Consider the following 22,172-nt stretch of genomic DNA (forward strand, 5'->3'; position numbering starts at 1 on the left):
CTCTGTGGGCCCCGCTGTGAATAATGTGTGGTAAAAAAATTTGTATCGTTATCGTTGGACATGGGGTTATCAACTGAAACCACAGTTTTTGACCTTGACCTTTGACCTAAGAAGTTGTACATAAATTATGACACACCCTCTGGTGTTGGTTTATATACATATCAAGTATAAACTTTGAAATCATAACGGTTCTCAAGATATAGAACGGACACGATCTTTACCATAGGACATGGGGTTGTTAACTAAAACCAAAGTTTTTGACCTTGACCTTTGACCTAGGAAGTTGTACATACATTATGACACACCCTCTGATGTTGGTTAATATACATGTCAAGTATAAACTTTGAAATCATAACGATTCTCTAGATATAGAGCGGACACAATTTGTTAAGGACGGACAGACAGACAGACGGACAGACGGACGGACAGACTGATCACTATAGGGCGTCTGCCATTCGGCGGGGCCCTAATTAACTTAAAAGATAACTTAAGCATGCTTTGGTAGCCTATTACTGATCACTCCAATAAATATCCTGTCAGGTTATTGCTCGCCTGCAATATTCTGCAAGACCTAGGAATGAGAATGGTGACAGTGTTAACTCTTTGTATCAAGTTCATATTTCAGAATGCTGAAGACCTGGATACATCATATACATGTATTGCATACAGATGCCCTGTCTTTTATCCGTTGTTCTTGATTTCATTTTCATGTTTCAGCAACTGCTTAAAAAACAAGTTTTTAAATCACATAATTTTCTCAATTATGACGACTAGGATTAGTTTAGTTTATTGCATCTTTGCAAAGTCTACCTATCCGTAAGAGTTCAGACAGGGTTCACCTGACCTTGACCTCACTTCATGGATCAGTTATTAACATATATAAGTCTTCATGGTTATATCTATTTCTAAGATATAAGCAATAGTTAAACTGCATTTGGTATTTAGAATATTTATAAGATTACACATCTGTCTTGTTTACTGAACTTGACCTCATTTTCATGGTTCTTTAGTTTTCCCCGATACTAAATTAAAGCAATATGTCAACTATATTTGATGAATGGAATGATTGTAAGGTGTATGTATCCATTGGAAAGGGTTCATTTTACCCTGTTTAATATATGTATTTGGCAAAAAGGAAGAACTTTGAAGGATGTGTCACTGTATGACATATTAGATGAAGTTAGAAGCCATATAACAAGATTCTTTGACTTAAAAGTGCTAAAAAAACTGCAACAGGAATGTGTTACAGCAGATGATATACCTACTAATGCAACAAGGGAGAATTCCTTTTTCCTTTAAAATTTTAAATCTCCCCTTTTGACCTGTCACTTGCAAAGGAGGTCAAAATCTCCCTCAATGACAAAAACAATAACCTTATTTTTAATCTTTGTCTTCATGAGATGTTTTGACAGTCTTTTCCTGTAATTAATTTTCACTTTCAACCTTAATTCAAATTTTGAATGAAATCAGGAAGTCAGGCATAATCTTCCGCTAAGCGAAGCTGGAAAAATAGATATCTCCTACTTTGTTGCTGCAAAAGGTTGGCACATATGAGAAGAATGCACCAACAGACTTGTGTGGAGGTATAATATGAAGACACAATCTGCATAACAAGAACAATTTATTTCTAAAAAAAAACCACAGTTTCATAATAATAAAATACTTAATGCTGCAGTTGACATTGATTATGTAATCAAGATTATTCAGATAAACAATCTGACCTGTCTATTTGTAATTGAACTGACAGATTTATTAAAAGAAGACTAAAAGTTGTTAAAAAAGACAGCATAATTTTTTAAATGTAAATAAGTTCATATCATTTCATATTACCTGAATTAGAACAGTCATGACTTTTTAAAAAATACTGTTTTCATGTGTCTAGGGCTCCAAATTATTCTCCTTCATATTTTAGCTAACAACTTTAAAAATGGTTTCAAGACAGAATAATAAGCTGTATCATAATAATACATACACAATACCCCATACTGAAAAATTTTATATCTGCCAAAAGGAGTTATAACTTATTCATTTCCATTATTTTTGTAAAAATAAGTTCTCTAACTGGACAAAAAGTGAGATCATTTAAATCAACCCTTCCAAATTTTCTTTGAAAAAAAACTCCAAAGCAATGGAGTCCATCATTGGTTCAACCAAGTTCAAAATTCTGAGACAACAAAATCTCAACCAATGAAACACTTCAGAGTGAAATCCAAACTTATTTCATGATTAATAGAATGTAGATTACAAAAAAATAAAAGCTAACTATACCTCATATTTACTTTTATATGAAAAATTTTAACTTCCAGAACCACCTTTGATTCTGAAAGAAATACAGACAAAGAAGTAACAATATGCCTCCTCCCTTTAAATTCAAAATGAAAATACCTATGAATTGATTATGAAAATGTCTAAATATGCAATTCAAAATATGAATATTTCAGTTTGATTCATAACCATCTGAAAAACAATGTGTTGGGTGTTTTTGTCAATGTATTTTTCTGCTAAATATTAAACAGATCAATGTAAATTTTTTTTTAAATATATACTATATTCCATTCAAAAGAATACTAACGTTTCCTTTAATTGTAGCAATGTAAAAGAAAAACACTAAAATGTTGATCAAAACTTAGATGATGTAAAAAGATGCTTGATAATCAATCTCTAAAAAAAATCATTTGCAAACTTATTGTGATATATAAAATACATTTCAACATTGAATGATATGCTCTGTTATTAACTCCCTTTAACAAATGAAAATTATATTAAGATACTTAAACAATTACTAATATCTCAAGAACTTTCCTGAAAATCTGTCTTCCAAATATTTTCTGATGTTGCCATTTCCATTGACATGATCAAAGTTTAAATAAAAACCAACATTATATAAGATAAATAAATTTTGACTAGAAATAATTTTTCTGTCACCAAATAGCAATTACTGATTTAGATTGCCCTAACACATGAAAATACTCAAATTAAAACAATCCTAAGTAGTTATTTACAGTAAAAAAATCTTATTCTGGCTATTTAACCCTCAAATGGTTAAAATATTTCCAAAAACTACAGTCTGAAGATTTTTCCTCCATTTTGTAATGATTTTCAATTTGGTTAGCAATATCTAATGATAAAACAAGATATTCTTATATCATAGTTAACCAAGTTTCTCATCATCACTCTATCTTAAGCATTCTTTATCAATCTGCTTTGATGTCTTCTTGTATGACACATATGGGAAGAAAGTTCTCCTGAATTCTTTCCTCACAAGACATTCTCTGTCTCTCACTGTATGACCAGTAAGAGCTTTTAATCTTCTTTCCGGCATTAACCCATATTGGCGAACTTCTTTTTTGAGCCCTTCAACAGTCTTCCAATTCACTCCATAATCATCCAGGTTCATCATGACTACTGATCTCAGATGATATAGTGCGCTCCTCATTAGAGTCCTCCAAATCCTCCTCCAATCCCTCATATCCAGGTATATTACAACCTGTATAACCTCCATTCTCTATACAATACTGTATCAGTGACTGCCAGTACTCATCCTGAAATATATGTCATCACAAATACATTTATGAAATGTAGGTTTTCATATGGCTAAAACTTAATTTATTGAACAACAAAGCTCAACAGGACCACTTGGCGGATACTAGCTATGGTCAGCTATAGAAGAACAATATATCAGCCCAACATTCAATATTTTTTTTCTGAATTGATTTTGATTGTACAATCACCTATATGTCTTATGGTCCAAGGACACAGTTATCGTCCTTTGGTTTTCGTTGTCTACGAATATAGTCCCTAGTGTGAACAGTGTATAACTTGCATTTTTTTTTTATACACTTTCCCAATTTATTTCTTGATATTTTATGCATGAAATATTAAGTAAGGGGATGAAATTACATGTTAAAAAAATTTGGGTGCTGAATCTTTATGTTAAGTAGTGATTTGGTCCAGTTAAAAAAGGTCAAAAATTAGAATGTCTGAAGCTGTCAAACTGAATTGTAGCCCCCCTTAACACAGAATTGTCAATATTTTGAGTTAGAGCTGGTAGAAGTTTCTATAATTTTGATATTATTTGTATCAATAGTAGTACACTACACTGTAAAAATCTTTTTGAGATAGAGCAGGTGCGATTTTTTTAATTTGAATTTATTCTCTAAAAGAAATGCACTACGGAATAACTGTGTTCTCGGGCCTAAGAGATGAATTCCGTAAATGTAGATTCTGTACTTTGGCAACTTTCCTGAATGGTTTGCTGGTTTCAATTTGTCAAACTCAATAAAAGTAAAGGATTTACATCTTTGTTTGACAGAAATTCTGTTAAAATGTCCCTTTTTGGCATTATACGGCTAAATAAGCATTTTAAAGCAGTTTCCATTTTATGCCTAAGAGCCATGCTGACTTTCTATCTGACAGCATTTTATGTTCCTGATATTTGTGTTTCTATGCTAAAATCAAATTTAATTAACCATTTGTGAACTCTGAATCTAGAGAAAAGTAGATTATCACAGAAAAAATGTGCAGAATATTTGTATTTATGTCCCTGGTTAAACGGCCTGTTTGATGTATGTGAAATGTGAAGAGCTTTGTACATATAATCTGTAGTCCATCACAAATATTTCACTAAATCTGTAAAAAAAACACTTTACAATGATCAGTACACCCTATTCATTTCATATGCTACCATAATTTTCTTCTTTAGGATAGTAAGTGGTTCAAATATATGCCAATTGAGACTAAAACTACATGCAAGTTTTCCATTGAAAAGTGAAAAACTGGTCATCAGATCATACTGTCTGCAAAAAAAAAGTTGAATTCAAGAGTCCTTTTGCAATTAGACTTCTTGTATCATGACATCTTAGCATAGAAATGAGCAAAAAGTAACAAATTTCCATTTCTTATAGCCTCTGTGTGCATTTTTATATGTAAATATGGGCTACGGCCTAAATCGACTCTATATAATTCTCAGTCTTACATGGCCTAAGACCATTTTATACTCATGTGGTATGCTTTTTGTAACTTTTCTTTACATTTAAAGTACATTTAATATATATGGAAGAATAATGTATAGTTAAAAAACTTCAAAAACTTCAAATTGGTTGAAAAAAATGCATGTTTATGTAAGGCTTCCCTTAATTCGAAAATCTCTATTTTCAGGCACAGGCTCACATAAATTTGACTTTTGAATAACTGTAATAAATCTGATAAATCAAATGAGTGTTCTGTTGCTATTAATACTTATTACATTATATTCAAGAGTATTTAAAAAGCAAATTTTTGCAATATTTAAATTTTTTAGGCCAAAATCTTGACAGTTGAAAATATTTGATTTAAACGTCAAAAATAAACATCCAAATTTCAATACTAAAATGGCCCTAGTTTCTATAATATATATTCTATGGCCATGAAACTTGGCCAACTATCTTATAATTTCCTAAGCTTAGGTCATGCAAAGTTTTATTAAAATTGGTCAAGTCTTTCTATCCTATTAGGTCCAAGGACACAGTTATCGTCCTTTGGTTTTCGTTGTCTACGAATATAGTCCCTAGTGTGAACAGTGTATAACTTGCATTTTTTTTTATACACTTTCCCAATTTATTTCTTGATATTTTATGCATGAAATATTAAGTAAGGGGATGAAATTACATGTTAAAAAAATTTGGGTGCTGAATCTTTATGTTAAGTAGTGATTTGGTCCAGTTAAAAAAGGTCAAAAATTAGAATGTCTGAAGCTGTCAAACTGAATTGTAGCCCCCCTTAACACAGAATTGTCAATATTTTGAGTTAGAGCTGGTAGAAGTTTCTATAATTTTGATATTATTTGTATCAATAGTAGTACACTACACTGTAAAAATCTTTTTGAGATAGAGCAGGTGCGATTTTTTTAATTTGAATTTATTAAATTTTTTAAGAAATGCACTACGGAATAACTGTGTTCTCGGGCCTAAGAGTTATTCCTCAGACCAAGATTAAAAGGGTGAGATTCGAATGCTATAATAAAAAAAGGTTAAATTCTGCAATTTGTTCAGGTTACTATCCCAAATTAGGAACATTGTCATTGGCTGACTTTATTTACATATCTAAATGTGTAGTCCTATAGCAAATTTGGAGTTGATTGTAGAACTTTGAGCCTCTATTCAATTTATACAAAATTTTCTAGAGTTGATGTGATTTAGAGCTTCACATATTGTATAGAATGTTTGCCTTTTTTTCTGTCGATGGGTTGGAGTCTCATTGATGTATACACTTAATTTTATTAAATAATGAGTGGTGAATATATTACCTGTACAAGTACATATGGGTTCCCTATAATAATGAGTAGTGATTGGGCTCTGGTGATGGCCACATTAAATCTCTTAGGATTACTTAGGAAACCTAGTGTATGTTTCTTGTCAAATCCTATCATCTGCTCATTGGAACGAACCTGTAAAAATAATAGATAACTGTATACATGTATTACTGAAATACGACATTTTTAATGTCACACATGCTAAACAACACATTTATAAATAACTTTAGAGCAACTACTTTTCTGATTTGGATATATTGTCAAATATGCCTTATGGACGAATGTATAATACTGTGGATTCATTATTATTCATGGGGTACCAATTTTTGTTGATTTTGTGAGCATAGGTATTATACCACAAATTTTGTGTATAATGTTCAATAAAGTATAAATTTTTTATAGGCTTTTAAGCAGATTTAGGCAAAACCACGAAATCAAATATACACCAAAAATGCAATTTTTCCCTCATCCACCAAAACTGGTAACCTAAAAAATAAATGAATCTACAATTCTGTAAATTCAGAAAACATTTCAAAATTACAGAAAATTGGCCATACAAGTCCATGACTCATATGGGCAATAATGTCTTAAATTTATTAAGTTTTTTTCTGCATTTTTTTAGCAAGATATTCTGATTAAAGACCCTTTTTAAATCTTTCTTTATCTACATATTGTAGACAGGGTGATTTATTCTCACTAACAAATGAAGGTACAAAACTTACAGTAGATATAATGATAACTTGTCTTTCTTGTCCCTGGAATTCCTCAACAGACCCAATCTTAATGGATGCTATACCAAGTTTATCTATCAACAGTCGAATCTTCTCTACCTGTGTAACAACGAATCGAGACTGTGAATTTGGACAAAATTTGGACAGTTATATTTTAAATAATAGTTTACAGATCATGCAGATATTATTTCTCCACTGGTTCCACTTCGTATGTTTCAGCTGTGTAGTAATATTATCATAGCCTCTGTTTTTTAACAGATGCTGAGTTTTAGTTTGGTTCACACTGCTTTGTTGGTTTTTAAACTTTATTATCACAATTAAATTTTCGCAACTTTTTGATATACACAATTTAAAATTATGCAGTACAACCACTGGCCAGGAATATTAGAACAAGTGAAACAAAAATGATGCAATCAAAGTTAAAAAGTCAGGTTTTTTAATTGATGCAATACTAATCATTAATAGGTTTTTTCAATTATAAATTCATCTAAAAAATCTGAGTTTACATTTCTCTTTTGTTTGTTTGGATTGAGCAACCCTTTTACACACCCATGCAAATCATTTACAGCTTTAATTAAAAGGGAAAGTACTATCAAACTTCACATCAAATGAACCAAGACACCGTATTATATTATAGTAGTGTAGTAATTTATACTGATTGATATCAGGACCACATTTATGATGAGGTCTCAGCTATAATCTTTTTATCTTAAGTACTAGTCATAGTTCATATACCCATATAAAAAAGATAATTTTTGCACGTATTGTGTTAATCACCCCAACACCTTCATCCAAGGCCAGTATGTTTTTTATTATACTGAATGCCTTATGATTCAAGTGTGCACTATGTTAGTAGAAGGACAATTGTAAAAATAAAGTCATAAATTAAGATAGTTTACTAATAACAACAAAACGACGGAAATGATGTAGAAATAAGAATCCGTAAACCTCGGCCAGAGCGGGTGTTTATTGTTCCAGAATTAACCCCTGTTGCTAATTTTATCACATGTTGCTATGGGTGGGCGGGGCTTATGAAAGGTTAGTGAAAATTAACAAATGCCGCGTGTCCAATGAAATGAATGGATAATATGAGAACTTTTCATAAAGTACAATAATTTATAATATATATATATTTATTAATTATACTTTGATTTTCAAGCTTTGGTAATCTTATAACATATATTAGATATTACTTATGACTTATCAAAATGCTAAGGACAGACCTAATATATATTATTTCCCAGGGAAAGTTTTAGAAAATTAGACTTAAAATAATCATTTACCTGTACCCTAAAACATAATTGTTTTCCTTATCTATATGAGGCGGGTATCATTCCCATTCTTGCCAATAAATTATTGTTCTGGTAACATAATAAAACAAGACCAGTCAGTAATGCTTTTAACATACAATAATATCACAAGAATAGTCTCACTTATTTCTTAATTTTACAGAGTTATGAATATAAATTTAATAATTAGCTCCATTATAATCAGTTTATGAAGTTTAAATACTTAAGATTTTGTTTAATCATGAAATTACCAAATGAAAATTTTCATTAAATTTCAACATTTTTAAAATCAGAGACAAGTAAAAATATATATTAAAGAAAAAAGTATCACTCTTCATGCAGCAATAATATATAGTTCACATGATTAATTTAATATCAATATAAAAAATATGTCATACCTTTTATGCTGATCATGTATTTCTATTTTTTACCTTGACTGATATAAATTGGAATAACCCATAATGTTATCATTATGCTTGTGTTAACCAAACTGGAGCAATTCATTCATACAAACAGGGGTCATTTAAATTCTTGCCTTAACCAACTTTGGAGCATCTACATTTTATATAACAGGGGTTACAACTCTAATCTAAAAATAATTTTTCACTGTCCTTTCTATTTTATGAATAAAGGAAATTTAATTTTTCAGATAAAATGAAATAATAACAAATTGAAAATATTATTTGAAATCTTTCATTGATATAAAGTGGAGCTTATAATGTTAAAATGCTAAGTTAAACCTTCAATTTGTTATAATGGTATATCTTCTTTGCGTTAACCAACATGATGACGTGCCAAAATTAGTTTATTTTAAGAAATCTGGAACCTTTTTGTCGGAAATAAAACGTTACAAATAACTGTGCTGTTCCTGACGTCATTAGATCCGACAATAATTTTGAGAAAGATGAATGGGAAATAACAAATCCATAGTTTGATTATGAAATAACGGTAAAAATGTGACGATTTCATTTTGGAATAAAGTAAATATGAAGAAAATTTTGGAATTATGTATTTAATGTGAAGGAATTCAGGAGATATTAAAACATCTTGTTACAAATGTAACAATGTAACTACTATGGATGTATCTTAATTCTACTTAGATAAACATGCTGTTTGTAGAAGAATTTAAAGTAAGTTAAACAATAAATAAGCTGAAAACAGCTGAGCAGAATATAGCAAAATAAAAAAGATTTGCTCAAAACAATTGAATTTATGATTTTGGACAAATTTCAATTTACAATTTAAACAAAACTTACAAATATTTGAGAGCATTTAACCAAAAGCGCTAATATGCAAAGCAGCCAATACCATTTAAGACCAACTTTGCCTGTGAGAGTTGCAAAATTAGTTTTCAATAGAGACAAAATTAATCATTCATATTTTACCAATGCTGAAATATTGGCTACTGCACAGATTGCATCACAGGAAGCAGTAACAAGCAAGTGCTTGTAAAAAATGTATAATACCTATTTCTGTGCAAACCTTGAACAACAGCAATGCTTGAGAGCATAAAATAAAAAGGACCTGAATATAGCAGCACTAAAAACATGGGTCATCTTTGAATGAAAGAGTAGTAAATATAAAAATAATAAGATATGGTATGATTGCCAATGAGACAACTCTCCACAAGAGACCAAATGACACAGAAATTAACAACTATAGGTCACGTACAGCCTTCAACAATGAGTAAAACCCATACCTTCTTTAAAAATACCATCAGAAATTCATAGACATAGATAAAATGTGTTATTAAAATTATGCTGTTGCCATGTTGCCAAGCATCAGTTTTCTACATCATATTTTTATCTAAGTTCACAATAATTTGGCTATCAAAGATAGATCTATAGAAACAAAGATGTGGTAATTTTTCAATTTATTGAGGGATACCTCACATTTGTTGATTTCCAAAATTTTAAGGGAAAAACTCTAGAACAATATATACAAGACACTTAACCTGTGTTTCATTGACAAAAATTACATTTCCAAATTTCAATTGATTATTTCATGGCTTAGCTTTTGTTATAAAACACAAAAACAATTTCTGAGCATGATTAAAGACAGATTCTAGTATAAATATACAGCATCAAAACTAAAATTCTACTCTGAAACCTTTCTACCAGGGCAAAACAATTTTTTCAAATTATCTCAGTTTTTTTGGTAACTATCAAACAAAACCAAGACAACATATAAAATTGCAAAAAAATATAAGTGAAAAAGGGGAAGATATTAGTGTTAACTAAACCAGGTCAATGTATTAATAAATTATTAAATACAAGTGGAAGTGATCCAAATTCTTGTCTTAACCAACTTATAGGTTATTTCCATTAAATCAGAAGGGGGAGTAACTTCTTAAATTGCAGAAATTTTATGTGTTATACTTATTTACATTTATTTTTGCTTTAAAACAATCATAAAAAAGTACATCAAATGAAAAAAAGTTATAAAGATAAAGACATTTAAATATTGTGGACATTCATTTCTCACTTTGTACTTTGGAACTTAATTTAAAATCTTCTGAGCACCCCTATCAACTTGAAAATGGTTTCTTCTCCTTGCGTTAACCAACATGATGACGCATTAAAATACCGGTAATCTATATTTGGTTGGTAATATGGAACTTTTCTGTCCTAATACAGCTGGTATATATAATATTGTTGATTGTGACGTCATTAGAATGGAACAACATTTTAAAGGGAGAAAGATGGATTTAAGTATTGGATTTTTTTTACAATTCTTCATGGATTGTCTGCTGATGCAAAATAATGAAGTAAGTCTAAATACAAAATTCATAACTATGCATAGTATTTTGAAAGTATCTACTCAGATAAACCCACAGTTTTAGCAGAATTCAAAGTAAATAATTACAATAGCTATTATAAACATAATGCCATTGGATGAAGTTGTTAGGGTAGATTAACACATGAGGGAAAAAATTATCACCCAAGACAAAGTCGAGGTAGATAATTTTTTCACTGAGGGTGTTAATCACCCTAACACATTCATCCAAGGGATTATGTTTTTTATTATACTGAATGCCTCATGATTCAAGTGTGCACTATGTTAGTAGAAGGACAATTGTAAAAAAATAAAAGTCATAAATTAAGATAGTTAAGATACTAATAACTGTAATGACTTTAATTGCGCGTAACGTAACATTATACTTTAGTGTTCTGTATGTAACGTCAAATCCTTGGTTACTTTGTTATGCTTTCTTATATACTAAGATTCTAATATACGTTCCACTGTCATTTTTTGTTGTCAAAGTTATTTCAATAACAACAATAAAACGACGGAAATGATGTAGAAATAAGAATCGGTAAACCTTGGCCGTAGCGGGTGTTAATAATTTTCAATCGGCAAACCTTGGGCTCAGGCAGGTGTTTATTTTAGGCATTAAGGTGTAATACCACCAAATCATAGAACGTCACATCCGGTTGCATACGAAAATAGGTTGAAAAAAAATATTCCCTTGAATTTGACAGTTGTAGGTAATTAATCCTACATTTCATTGCAGTAAAACATTTCTGGGTCATAACCATATATCTTGGGTATTTAAAAGCACCAATATTTTTTTATTTGGGGTTTCTATAGAATATTTTTGGAAACTTGAGGTTACATGGGTACTAAAGCTTGTACACAGGTTAATATAAACTGCTTCGCTGAGTGCAGCTGGATACACCCGCAGAGGTCCAACCATGAACAGTTGGGGCAAAAATGGACACAATATTCAAGCTTGATACAGGTCTGAATTTGGATTGTAATTAAATATTTGACATATTATAGGTTTCTGAATAAATGTAGTCAAAGAACTTGAAATTGGTTATATGAATTGAAGTTCAATTGATTCTCAATGTCATATTAGAAATTTATGAAAATGTAAAGGGAGCTTACATCAATAGATATAAACAATTCACCAAAGTTTCATGAGAATTGCTGACAGCATTTTTGAGTTATTGTCCGAAAACTGGAAAATCCCCCCTTTTTTAATGAATAAAACCCCATAACTCAGAAATGTAAATTGTAAAATTTATAAAATTCTAAACGGAGCTTATATTAATAGATATAAACAATTCACCAAAGTTTCATAAGAACTGCTGAAAGCATTTTTGATTTTTTGTCTGAAAACTGGAAAATCCCCCTTTTTTTATGAATAAAACCCTGTAACTCGGAAACGTAAAATCTATAAAAATCGAAAGGGAGCTCATGTCAATAGATATAAACAATTCACCACAATTTCTTGCAAGTTGGTGAAAGCATTCTTGAGTTATTTTCCGTAAACTGGAAATGAAAAAAACCTCATAACTCGGAAAAGTAAAATCTAAAATTTATAAAAAACGAAAGGGAGCTCACGCCAATAGATATAAACAATTCACCAAAGTTTTATGCAAATTGGTTAAAGCGTTTTTGAGTTAATGTCCGACATGTTGACAACGGACAGACAGACGGGCGGATGGACGGACGGACAGAGGTATACCATAATACGTCCCATAAACCGGCATATAAAAAGGGGAAAATTTGATTGGTTAACTTCTAGTGATGGTTATTTTCTTATATGCAATGAAATGTTATGTGAAATTTTTTCTATAGTACTGGACAGGATAAAACTTTACTCATGCCAAGTATTTCTTTATTTGAAACAAAGATAAATTCTGCACAATTTTTTGAAAAGTGCAAATTTAACAAAGACTAATAGGGGAAAATCAATGGTGGTATTACACCTAATATGGGAAGCTGTACATGCACCTTTGACCTTGTGAGTACTCTCATGTGTTAAAATTTCTTGCTATTTAAGTGAAATATTACAAAAAATGAAATATTCTGAGTGGATTGAGTCTCCAAAACACATTTTATGAGAAAAATTTCCTTGAAATAGGACTCTACCATGAATATTAGTTGACAGAACAAGCCATACTTAGTGTTTTAGGGAGCTTTTTCTCCTTATTTCTTATATTCTGCTATAATAGAAAAATTTTCCTAAGAAATACTTTAATAAATATATAGTTATAAGTAAATGAAATTATTTTTAAAGCAGTAACAACAAATTATTCACTAGAAGAGAAGCTTTTTATGTCCCTCTCTGGAACGCGGCGTAAATTTAAGTTTTACGTAAGGACTTATTGAAACCTCCTTGGAGACTGTAAACTTTTATATTGATAGTTCATTCAGCTTGAATACTTCAATTACTCATCTATTATAACATTTCTATCATAAATGAGTGAAAGTTACCCCGAAATTTTTATTTATTGGCCTAAAAATTTGAAATTTTGAGGAAATGAGAGGTATAAATGGACCAAAACAAACCTTATAAGGAAGACAAAGAGGTCCATTAGTGGTATTTATCATCCTAAAGTCATCTTTTGTATCATATTCAACCGTTTGTAGGCAGATGAGATAAATATTTGATCATTTATTGGTCCACACTATATTCTATCATGATGTGGCTTGGTTTTTTTGCTCGAATAGCTGTAGATGTCATCTTACATTATACTAGATTTTTCTCAAACTATTGAACTGATTATGACAAAACTTGACAGGAATGCTTGAAATAACCAGTATTACAAAGGAAAAATGTCACATTCAGTTTATTCAACAAAAAAGTCTTCTTTAACACCCATTGCTAATATTATCACATATTGCTATGGGTGGGCGGGGCTTATGAAAGGTAAGTGAAGATAAACAAATGCGCATGTCCAATGAAATGAATGGATGATATATGAAATTTACATAAAGTATAATAATATAAATTATGTATAGTAGGTGGTGTATTTAATAGTAGATTAAAATATTCAAAATCATAAATTATTGTCTATAATAACTGAGCTTCTGTTCCCCCCCCCCCAAAAAAAAAAACAAATTGACAAAGACTTCTTAACTCAATATTGACTGCATACAAATATGCCATATTCTAGTACTAATTATATCAAGGGGGGGGGGGGGGGGTTTGGAAACAGCAGAATATAGCAAAATAAAAAGGCTTTGATCAAAACAAATGAATTCATGATTTTTAAAATCATGCTGTGGCCATTGTGCCAACCAGGAATTTTGTTCATCAAATTTTTATCTGAGTGAACTTATTTGGTTATTAAAGACAGGAATAAAGATATAAAGATAGGGTAATTTTTCAATTTATTGAGGGGAAACCTCACATTTGTTGATTTCCAAAATTTTATGGGACAAAAATCTAGAACAATGTATACAAGAAACATATTATAAACCTGTTTCATTGTCAAAAATTACATTTCCAAATATCAATGGAATATTTCATAGCTTAGTTAAAATTATAAAACAGAAAAACAATTCTTGGACATACAGATAAGGCAAGTATGAATATACAACATCAAAACTAAAATTCTACTCTAAAACTTTTCTACCAGGGAAAAACAATTTTTTCAAATTGTTTCAGTAATATCAAACAAAACCAGGACAACATATCAAACTGTTAAAAGATATTAGTGAAAAAGGTGGGAAGATATTAGTGTAAACTAAACCAGGTCAATGCATTAATAAATACAAGTTGAAGAGATCCAAATTCTTGTCTTAACCAACCTATGGGTTTTTTTCATCAAATCAGAAGGGGGAGTAACTTCTTAAATTGCAGAAATTTTATGTGTTATACTTATTTACATTTATTTTTGCTTTAAAACAATCATAAAAAAGTACATCAAATGAAAGTTATAAAGATAAAGAAATTTAAATATTGTGGACATTCATTTCTCACTTTGTACTTTGGAACTTAATTTAAAATCTTCTGAGCACCCCTATCAACTTGAAAATGGTTTCTTCTCCTTGCGTTAACCAACATGATGATGCATTCAAATATTCTATATTTGGTAATATGGAACTTTTCTGTCCTAAAATCAAACTGGTATATATAATATCCTCGATTCAGACATCATTAGAATGGAACAACAATTTTAAGGGAGAAAGATGGGTTTTAGTATTGGATTTAAAAAAAAAAATCTTCATGGATTGTCTGCTGATGCAAAATAACGAAGTAAGGCTGAATTCAAAATTCCTAACCATGCATAATATTTTGAAAGTAAATTAAATTTAATATCACTAAAACTCAAAGCCATCAAGTTGTTTGAAACAAGGATATTATTAAGCCATACTATACTTAGTATATTCCACAGACAAACTTTGTTCTAAGAATTAATTTCTCTGCAATACAATAACAAAAGTTTTCCTCCTCAAAAGAGATTTAATTGAGGTGAACATATCTGACAATCCCCAAAAGTTGCAGTAGGCATCATAAGTTGCAAAATAAGATAAAGGACTCATTCACAAGCTTGTATATACATGTAGTTTCTTATGAATACTTATGATCTTTAAAAATAGGACCAATACCGGGTCTAAACCTGTGTCGCTGCATGCAATTAATTGAAGTAACATGTATACATAAGCATAACTGATCATTCCCAGAACAAATATTAAAATTATTCACTTCAGTAGGAGCCAAGAAAAGTTTGACAAGAATTTTTCAATGTACAAAGTGTTGTAAAATTTCAAACTTTCGGCAAACAGGAAGTGGCCACACAGTAGATGTAAAATTTTCTTACTTGCTACAACTCAACATTATCAAGCTTTAGACTAAAAATTAAATAATTCCCTTTTATAGAAGCCAAGTAAACTTTGTCAAAAGTTTTCTTTCTTTCAGACTAACATACAGAGTGTCAAGCAGTTACTAGACCTGCTTCCACCTTCTGCAATGCAGATAAAAAGTTGACATAATTCCCCCTATCTATCTTAGTATTGTGTTAAATGTGTGATCTCCACAAAGCAGGCCAACTATAGCTTCCTTCTATTATGATATTGAAATACTCTTGTCAAACTGACCTAAAACTAGTAGTTTATGATGCTCATCTGATGAAATGTAAATTAGTTATTTTGTAAAGGACCTCACATAGACCCTTTCTGTAAAGTTTGATTGAACTTTAGAAGGCATTTCAAATTCTTATGAGCATCCCTATCAACTTAAAAATGGTTTCTTCTCCTTGTGTTAACCAACATGATAATGCATTAGAAAAATCTATATTTGGTAAAATGGAACTTTTCTGTCCTAATATCAAACTGGTTTATATAATATCGATGATTGTGACGTCATTAGAATAGAACAACATTTTAAGGGAGAAAATTGGAATAAAGTATTGAATCTTTTTATAATCTTTGATGAAATTTCTGATGAGGCAAATCACAAGATTGGGTACAAAAGGTGAGTTGCAATCCTTATGGATTTGTAGTAGAAAAACAGGGTTTTCCTCCCAGAAAGTTTTTTTGTTTTTGTTTTTGGTGGCAAAGACTGTAAAATCTGCCAATAATTTATGTCAAATGAAGGAAAATTAAAAATTTACCAAAATTTCAGTCTATAAATAAATGCTGCTATAACATTTTTGCTTTTGACTAAGTGATAACAAAATCAAAATGGTAATACAAAAAAGTGATAACAGAAATCATCAAAACATTCTCACAGAACAACAGACCACATAAACCATCAACACCCAACTCTCCCACAAAAAAGACAAACAAAAAAGAATAACACATGGTCCAGATAGCCTGACTTGGTACAGGCATAGATAGGGCATTAACAAACCACAATGTTGATGTAATCTTGGAAGGCATTCATCCTATTACAAGCTGACTTTGACTTTGTCGATACTCTCATAAATTTAGCAGTTGGAATTTATGTCAAACAAGAAATGATTGTAACAGGATGCTGTTACGAAGTCTCCCAAACAAAGCTCCCATAATTCGTAATTCCCAGGGTCGCCTGACATTGGGCAACGTCCAGTGAAAATTGGTTTGGTCCAGTAAAGTTATATGCATTAGTGATGCCCGGGGACTAACCTTGTATATCATTCAAATCATCTTGGCATGACAAACCAGAATATATATGGTTTAGGGGTGGGGATCTCAACCATTTACAAGATACTAGAATATTGGGGTGGGGAGAAACCCCTGGGGACTGGCCCTATACGTCATTCAAATGTTCATTACATGACGAACAGGAATATATATGGTTTAGGGGTGGCGATCTCAACCATTTACAAGATATTAGAACATTGGGGGTGGGGGGAACCCCTGGGGACTGACCGTATACGTCAATCAAATGTTCGAGACATGACAAATAGGAATATATATGGTTTAGGGGTGGGGATCTCAACCATTTACAAGATATTAGAACTTTCTCAAATGGCAGGGGGTCGGGATGACCCCTGGGGACTAACCCTGTCTATCATTCAAACCATCTTCGCATGACAAACCAGAATATATATGGTTTAGGGGTGGGGATCTTGACCACTTCGAAGATATTAGAACTTTCTTAAATGGCAGGGGGTGGGGGTGACCCCTGGAGACTAACCCTGTATTTCATTTGATGTGCTTTATCATGACAAACCAGAATATATATGGTTTAGGGGTGGGGATCTCGACCATTTACAAGATATTAGAACTTTCTCAAATGGCAAGGGGTGGGGGTGACCGCTGGGGACTATCCCTGTATAACATTTGATGTGCTTTATCATGACAAACCAGAATATATATGGTTTAGGGGTGGGGATCTCGACCATTTACAAGATATCAGAACTTTCTCAAATGGCAAGGGGTGGGGGTGACCGCTGGGGACTAACCCTGTATAACATTTGATGTGCTTTATCATGACAAACCAGAATATATATGGTTTAGGGGTGGGGATAACGACCATTTACAAGATATTAGAACTTTTTCAAATGGCAGGGGGTCGGGATGACCCCTGGGGACTTACCCTGTATATCATTCAAACCATCTCAGCATGACAAACCAGAATATATATGGTTTAGGGGTGGGGATCTTGACCACTTAGAAGATATTAGAACTTTCTTAAATGGCAGGGGGTGGGGGTGACCCCTGGGGACTGACCGTATACGTCAATCAAATGTTCGAGACATGACAAATAGGATTATATATGGTTTAGGGGTGGGGATCTCAACCATTTACAAGATATTAGAACTTTCTCAAATGGCAGGGGGTCGGGATGACCCCTGGGGACTAACCCTGTCTATCATTCAAACCATCTTCGCATGACAAACCAGAATATATATGGTTTAGGGGTGGGGATCTTGACCACTTAGAAGATATTAGAACTTTCTTAAATGGCAGGGGGTGGCGGTGACCCCTGGAGACTAACCCTGTATTTCATTTGATGTGCTTTATCATGACAAACCAGAATATATATGGTTTAGGGGTGGGGATCTCGACCATTTACAAGATATTAGAACTTTCTCAAATGGCAAGGGGTGGGGGTGACCGCTGGGGACTATCCCTGTATAACATTTGATGTGCTTTATCATGACAAACCAGAATATATATGGTTTAGGGGTGGGGATCTCGACCATTTACAAGATATCAGAACTTTCTCAAATGGCAAGGGGTGGGGGTGACCGCTGGGGACTAACCCTGTATAACATTTGATGTGCTTTATCATGACAAACCAGAATATATATGGTTTAGGGGTGGGGATCTCGACCATTTACAAGATATTAGAACTTTCTCAAATGGCAGGGGGTCAGGATGACCCCTGGGGACTTACCCTGTATATCATTCAAACCATCTCAGCATGACAAACCAGAATATATATGGTTTAGGGGTGGGGATCTTGACCACTTAGAAGATATTAGAACTTTCTTAAATGGCAGGGGGTGGGGGTGACCCCTGGGGACTTACCCTGTATAACATTTGAAGTGCTTTATCATGACAAACCAGAATATATATGGTTTAGGGGTGGGGATCTCGACCATTTACAAGATATTAGAACTTTCTTAAATGGCAGGGGGTGGGAGTGACCCCTGGAGACTAACCCTGTATTTCATTTGATGTGCTTTATCATGACAAACCAGAATATATATGGTTTAGGGGTGGGGATCTCGACCATTTACAAGATATTAGAACTTTCTCAAATGGCAAGGGGTGGGGGTGACCGCTGGGGACTAACCCTGTATAACATTTGATGTGCTTTATCATGACAAACCAGAATATATATGGTTTAGGGGTGGGGATCTCGACCATTTACAAGATATTAGAACTTTCTCAAATGGCAGGGGGTCGGGATGACCCCTGGGGACTTACCCTGTATATCATTCAAACCATCTCAGCATGACAAACCGGAATATATATGGTTTAGGGGTGGGGATCTTGACAACTTAGAAGATATTAGAACTTTCTTAAATGGCAGGGGGTGGGGGTGACCCCTGGGGACTTACCCTGTATAACATTTGATGTGCTTTATCATGACAAACCAGAATATATATGGTTTAGGGGTGGGGATCTCGACCATTTACAAGATATTAGAACTTTCTCAAATGGCAGGGGGTGGGGATGACCCCTGGGGACTAACCCTGTATATCATTCAAACCATCTTAGCATAACAAACCAGAATATATATGGTTTAGGGGTGGGGATCTTGACCACTTTCAAGATATTAGAACTTTCTTAAATGGCAGGGGGTGGGGGTAACCCCTGAGGACTAACCCTGTATTTCATTTGATGTGCTTTATCATGACAAACCAGAATATATATGGTTTAGGGGTGGGGATCTCGACCATTTACAAGATATTAGAACTTTCTCAAATGGCAGGGGATCGGGATGACCCCTGGGGACTAACCCTGTATATCATTCAAACCATCTTAGCATGACAAACCAGAATATATATGGTTTAGGGGTGGGGATCTTGACAACTTAGAAGATATTAGAACTTTCTTAAATGGCAGGGGGTGGGGGTGACCCCTGGGGACTAACCCTGTATTACATTTGATGTGCTTTATCATGACAAACCAGAATATATATGGTTTAGGGGTGGGGATCTCGACCATTTACAAAATATTAGAACTTTCTCAAATGACAGGGGGTGGGGATGACCCCTGGGGACTAAACCCTGTATATCATTCAAACCATCTTAGCATGACAAACCAGAATATATATGGGTTAGGGGGTGGGGATCTTGACCACTTACAAGGTATTAGAACTTTCTTAAATGGCAGGGGGTGGGGTGACCCCTGGGGACTAACCCTGTATTTCATTTAATGGGCTTTATCATTTAGAACATTTTCAATTAAAAAGTTTGTGTCTATCACGAACGGTTTTCAATTAATAATCATTTGAAAATTTTAAAAAATAAAATCCCATAGGGTTCTATAGTAAAACCCTCTTTTCTTTTTGCCCCTCAAAGTACCCCTTTATAAACCCCATTGCAAAAACAAAACCCTGATTGCACCACTAGACATGTTAGTCTAACATATTGTGAAACCCTAAGTTAATCCGACAAGCGGTTTTGGAGAACGGGTGCGGACAAGTTCAAATTTAAAAGCGGCGGAAGAAGAAGAAGAAGAAGAATAATAATAATAATAAGAACTGAGCAAAAACAATAAGTCTTCCCAAACTTCGTTTGGGAGACTTAATAACAACCCTCTTCATGACCTTTTTCCCTGCAAAAACATTTACATCCCTTATTTCTCTGTACAGGCTCATATCCAGTTGAAATTAAACGAAAGAAAGGGAACTCTTTATTAGAGAAGGTAAAAAAGGCCAAGTTGGTATATTTGAATTGTTTACATCTGTTACTATGGGCTTAAAAGTTTAATTTAGGTGCATAATTTAGGATCTTATATAAGTCTTTTTACTTAAGTTATAGTATGTAGCTTCAAGATATTGGTAAACTTTTAAACTAATGACAAATTTTGACAAAACAGTCGACTGTTGTAGGTGCAAATACATGTGGATCATATATCATCAATATAAAGCAAAAATATTTGATACATTATCCCGCTTTAAGTTTTATTACTTTAATTTATTTAGGCTACAGGTTGATGTAATAACATTTAAAAATTCACAGAATAAAAAAATTAAATATATGGATCAAGTGAAAAACCTTTCTAATAACAACAGAGTAGGTGTGTTTGAATAACAAATTTTTACTAAAAGTACTTGACGACATACTTTTCATGTGGATCTTTTTTGTGCATAACTTCATGAAGTGTTATCTAGGGTAATAAGTCTTCATCGTCTCAACATTTTTAGTCTGCCCTTGCACGAAATATTTAATTAGAATTTTTTTTAGTGTTTTTAAACTTTTGAAAATTCCCCCTGAAAACTGATCAGACAACAATTTCAAGTTGTCTAAAGGCCTAAAAGTACATTAAATAATGCTTAATTAAGGAATGACAGTCATTACTTATAAATTAAATCCAATTTTTTAAACACAACAATTTTATTAAAACGTAAACGGTAACTAAATTCAACACAATAACGTCACATGACAGCCAAAGTAATTTACGACAGTTCAGTGACCGCTGCCATGATGGATGCTTCAATTTTGTCCGGAGAATTGAAATACACAATTATTGAATGCTGAGTTGGAAATAAATCCTGTGGACATGAAGTTGTTTGATGAGAGAGACATTGGCATTGTACGATTGTTAACTTGTGCATTCTCTGATGATGTTTGTAACGGAGATGGAACGGATCTAACAATTGGTGTGGCACTAGCACATTTTTCAGTTGTTGACACAGTAAGTACTGGTGCTGATGTAGATTTTGGTGCAGACACGTCATAGCCTGATGATATAGACGATAGACGATAGAGTTTCACTCAAGCTTTCCTTTTGAAATTTAGAACATCCACGGTTAAAGCTTCTGTCAGAGCTTTCATTTTTGTGCCAGCTCATATACATTATATGCCTCAGTTCAAAACCAGCATCATTCATACCATGAATGCCAGTTGCACAGAGACAATGGGCTGTGTACAGTTTAGAGCATCCAGCTTTCCTAGATATATCCCCCATAAATCAAGAGAACTGGTACTGCTTAACCGACTTCCGTGTGTACCATATATT

General features: G+C 32.7%; 1 protein-coding gene across 1 annotated transcript in view; it reads right to left on the minus strand.

The window, feature by feature from the left end:
• Positions 1-1,604: 1,604 nt before the first annotated feature.
• The window catches only part of LOC127723967 (RNA helicase Mov10l1-like), a 63,708-nt gene continuing 43,140 nt past the window's right edge, over positions 1,605-22,172 (minus strand). Inside the window, exons 18-20 of the mRNA XM_052230680.1 lie at positions 7,012-7,119; positions 6,284-6,424; positions 1,605-3,542 (exon numbers count right to left, since the gene is read on the minus strand). Coding sequence (XP_052086640.1) covers positions 3,384-3,542; positions 6,284-6,424; positions 7,012-7,119 — 408 coding nt within the window. The 3' untranslated portion in view covers positions 1,605-3,383. The remainder of the gene's footprint in view (positions 3,543-6,283; positions 6,425-7,011; positions 7,120-22,172) is intronic.

This window comes from Mytilus californianus, unplaced genomic scaffold (assembly GCF_021869535.1).
Source record: "Mytilus californianus isolate M0D057914Y unplaced genomic scaffold, xbMytCali1.0.p SCAF_1, whole genome shotgun sequence".
Taxonomy (NCBI): Eukaryota; Metazoa; Mollusca; class Bivalvia; order Mytilida; family Mytilidae; genus Mytilus; species Mytilus californianus.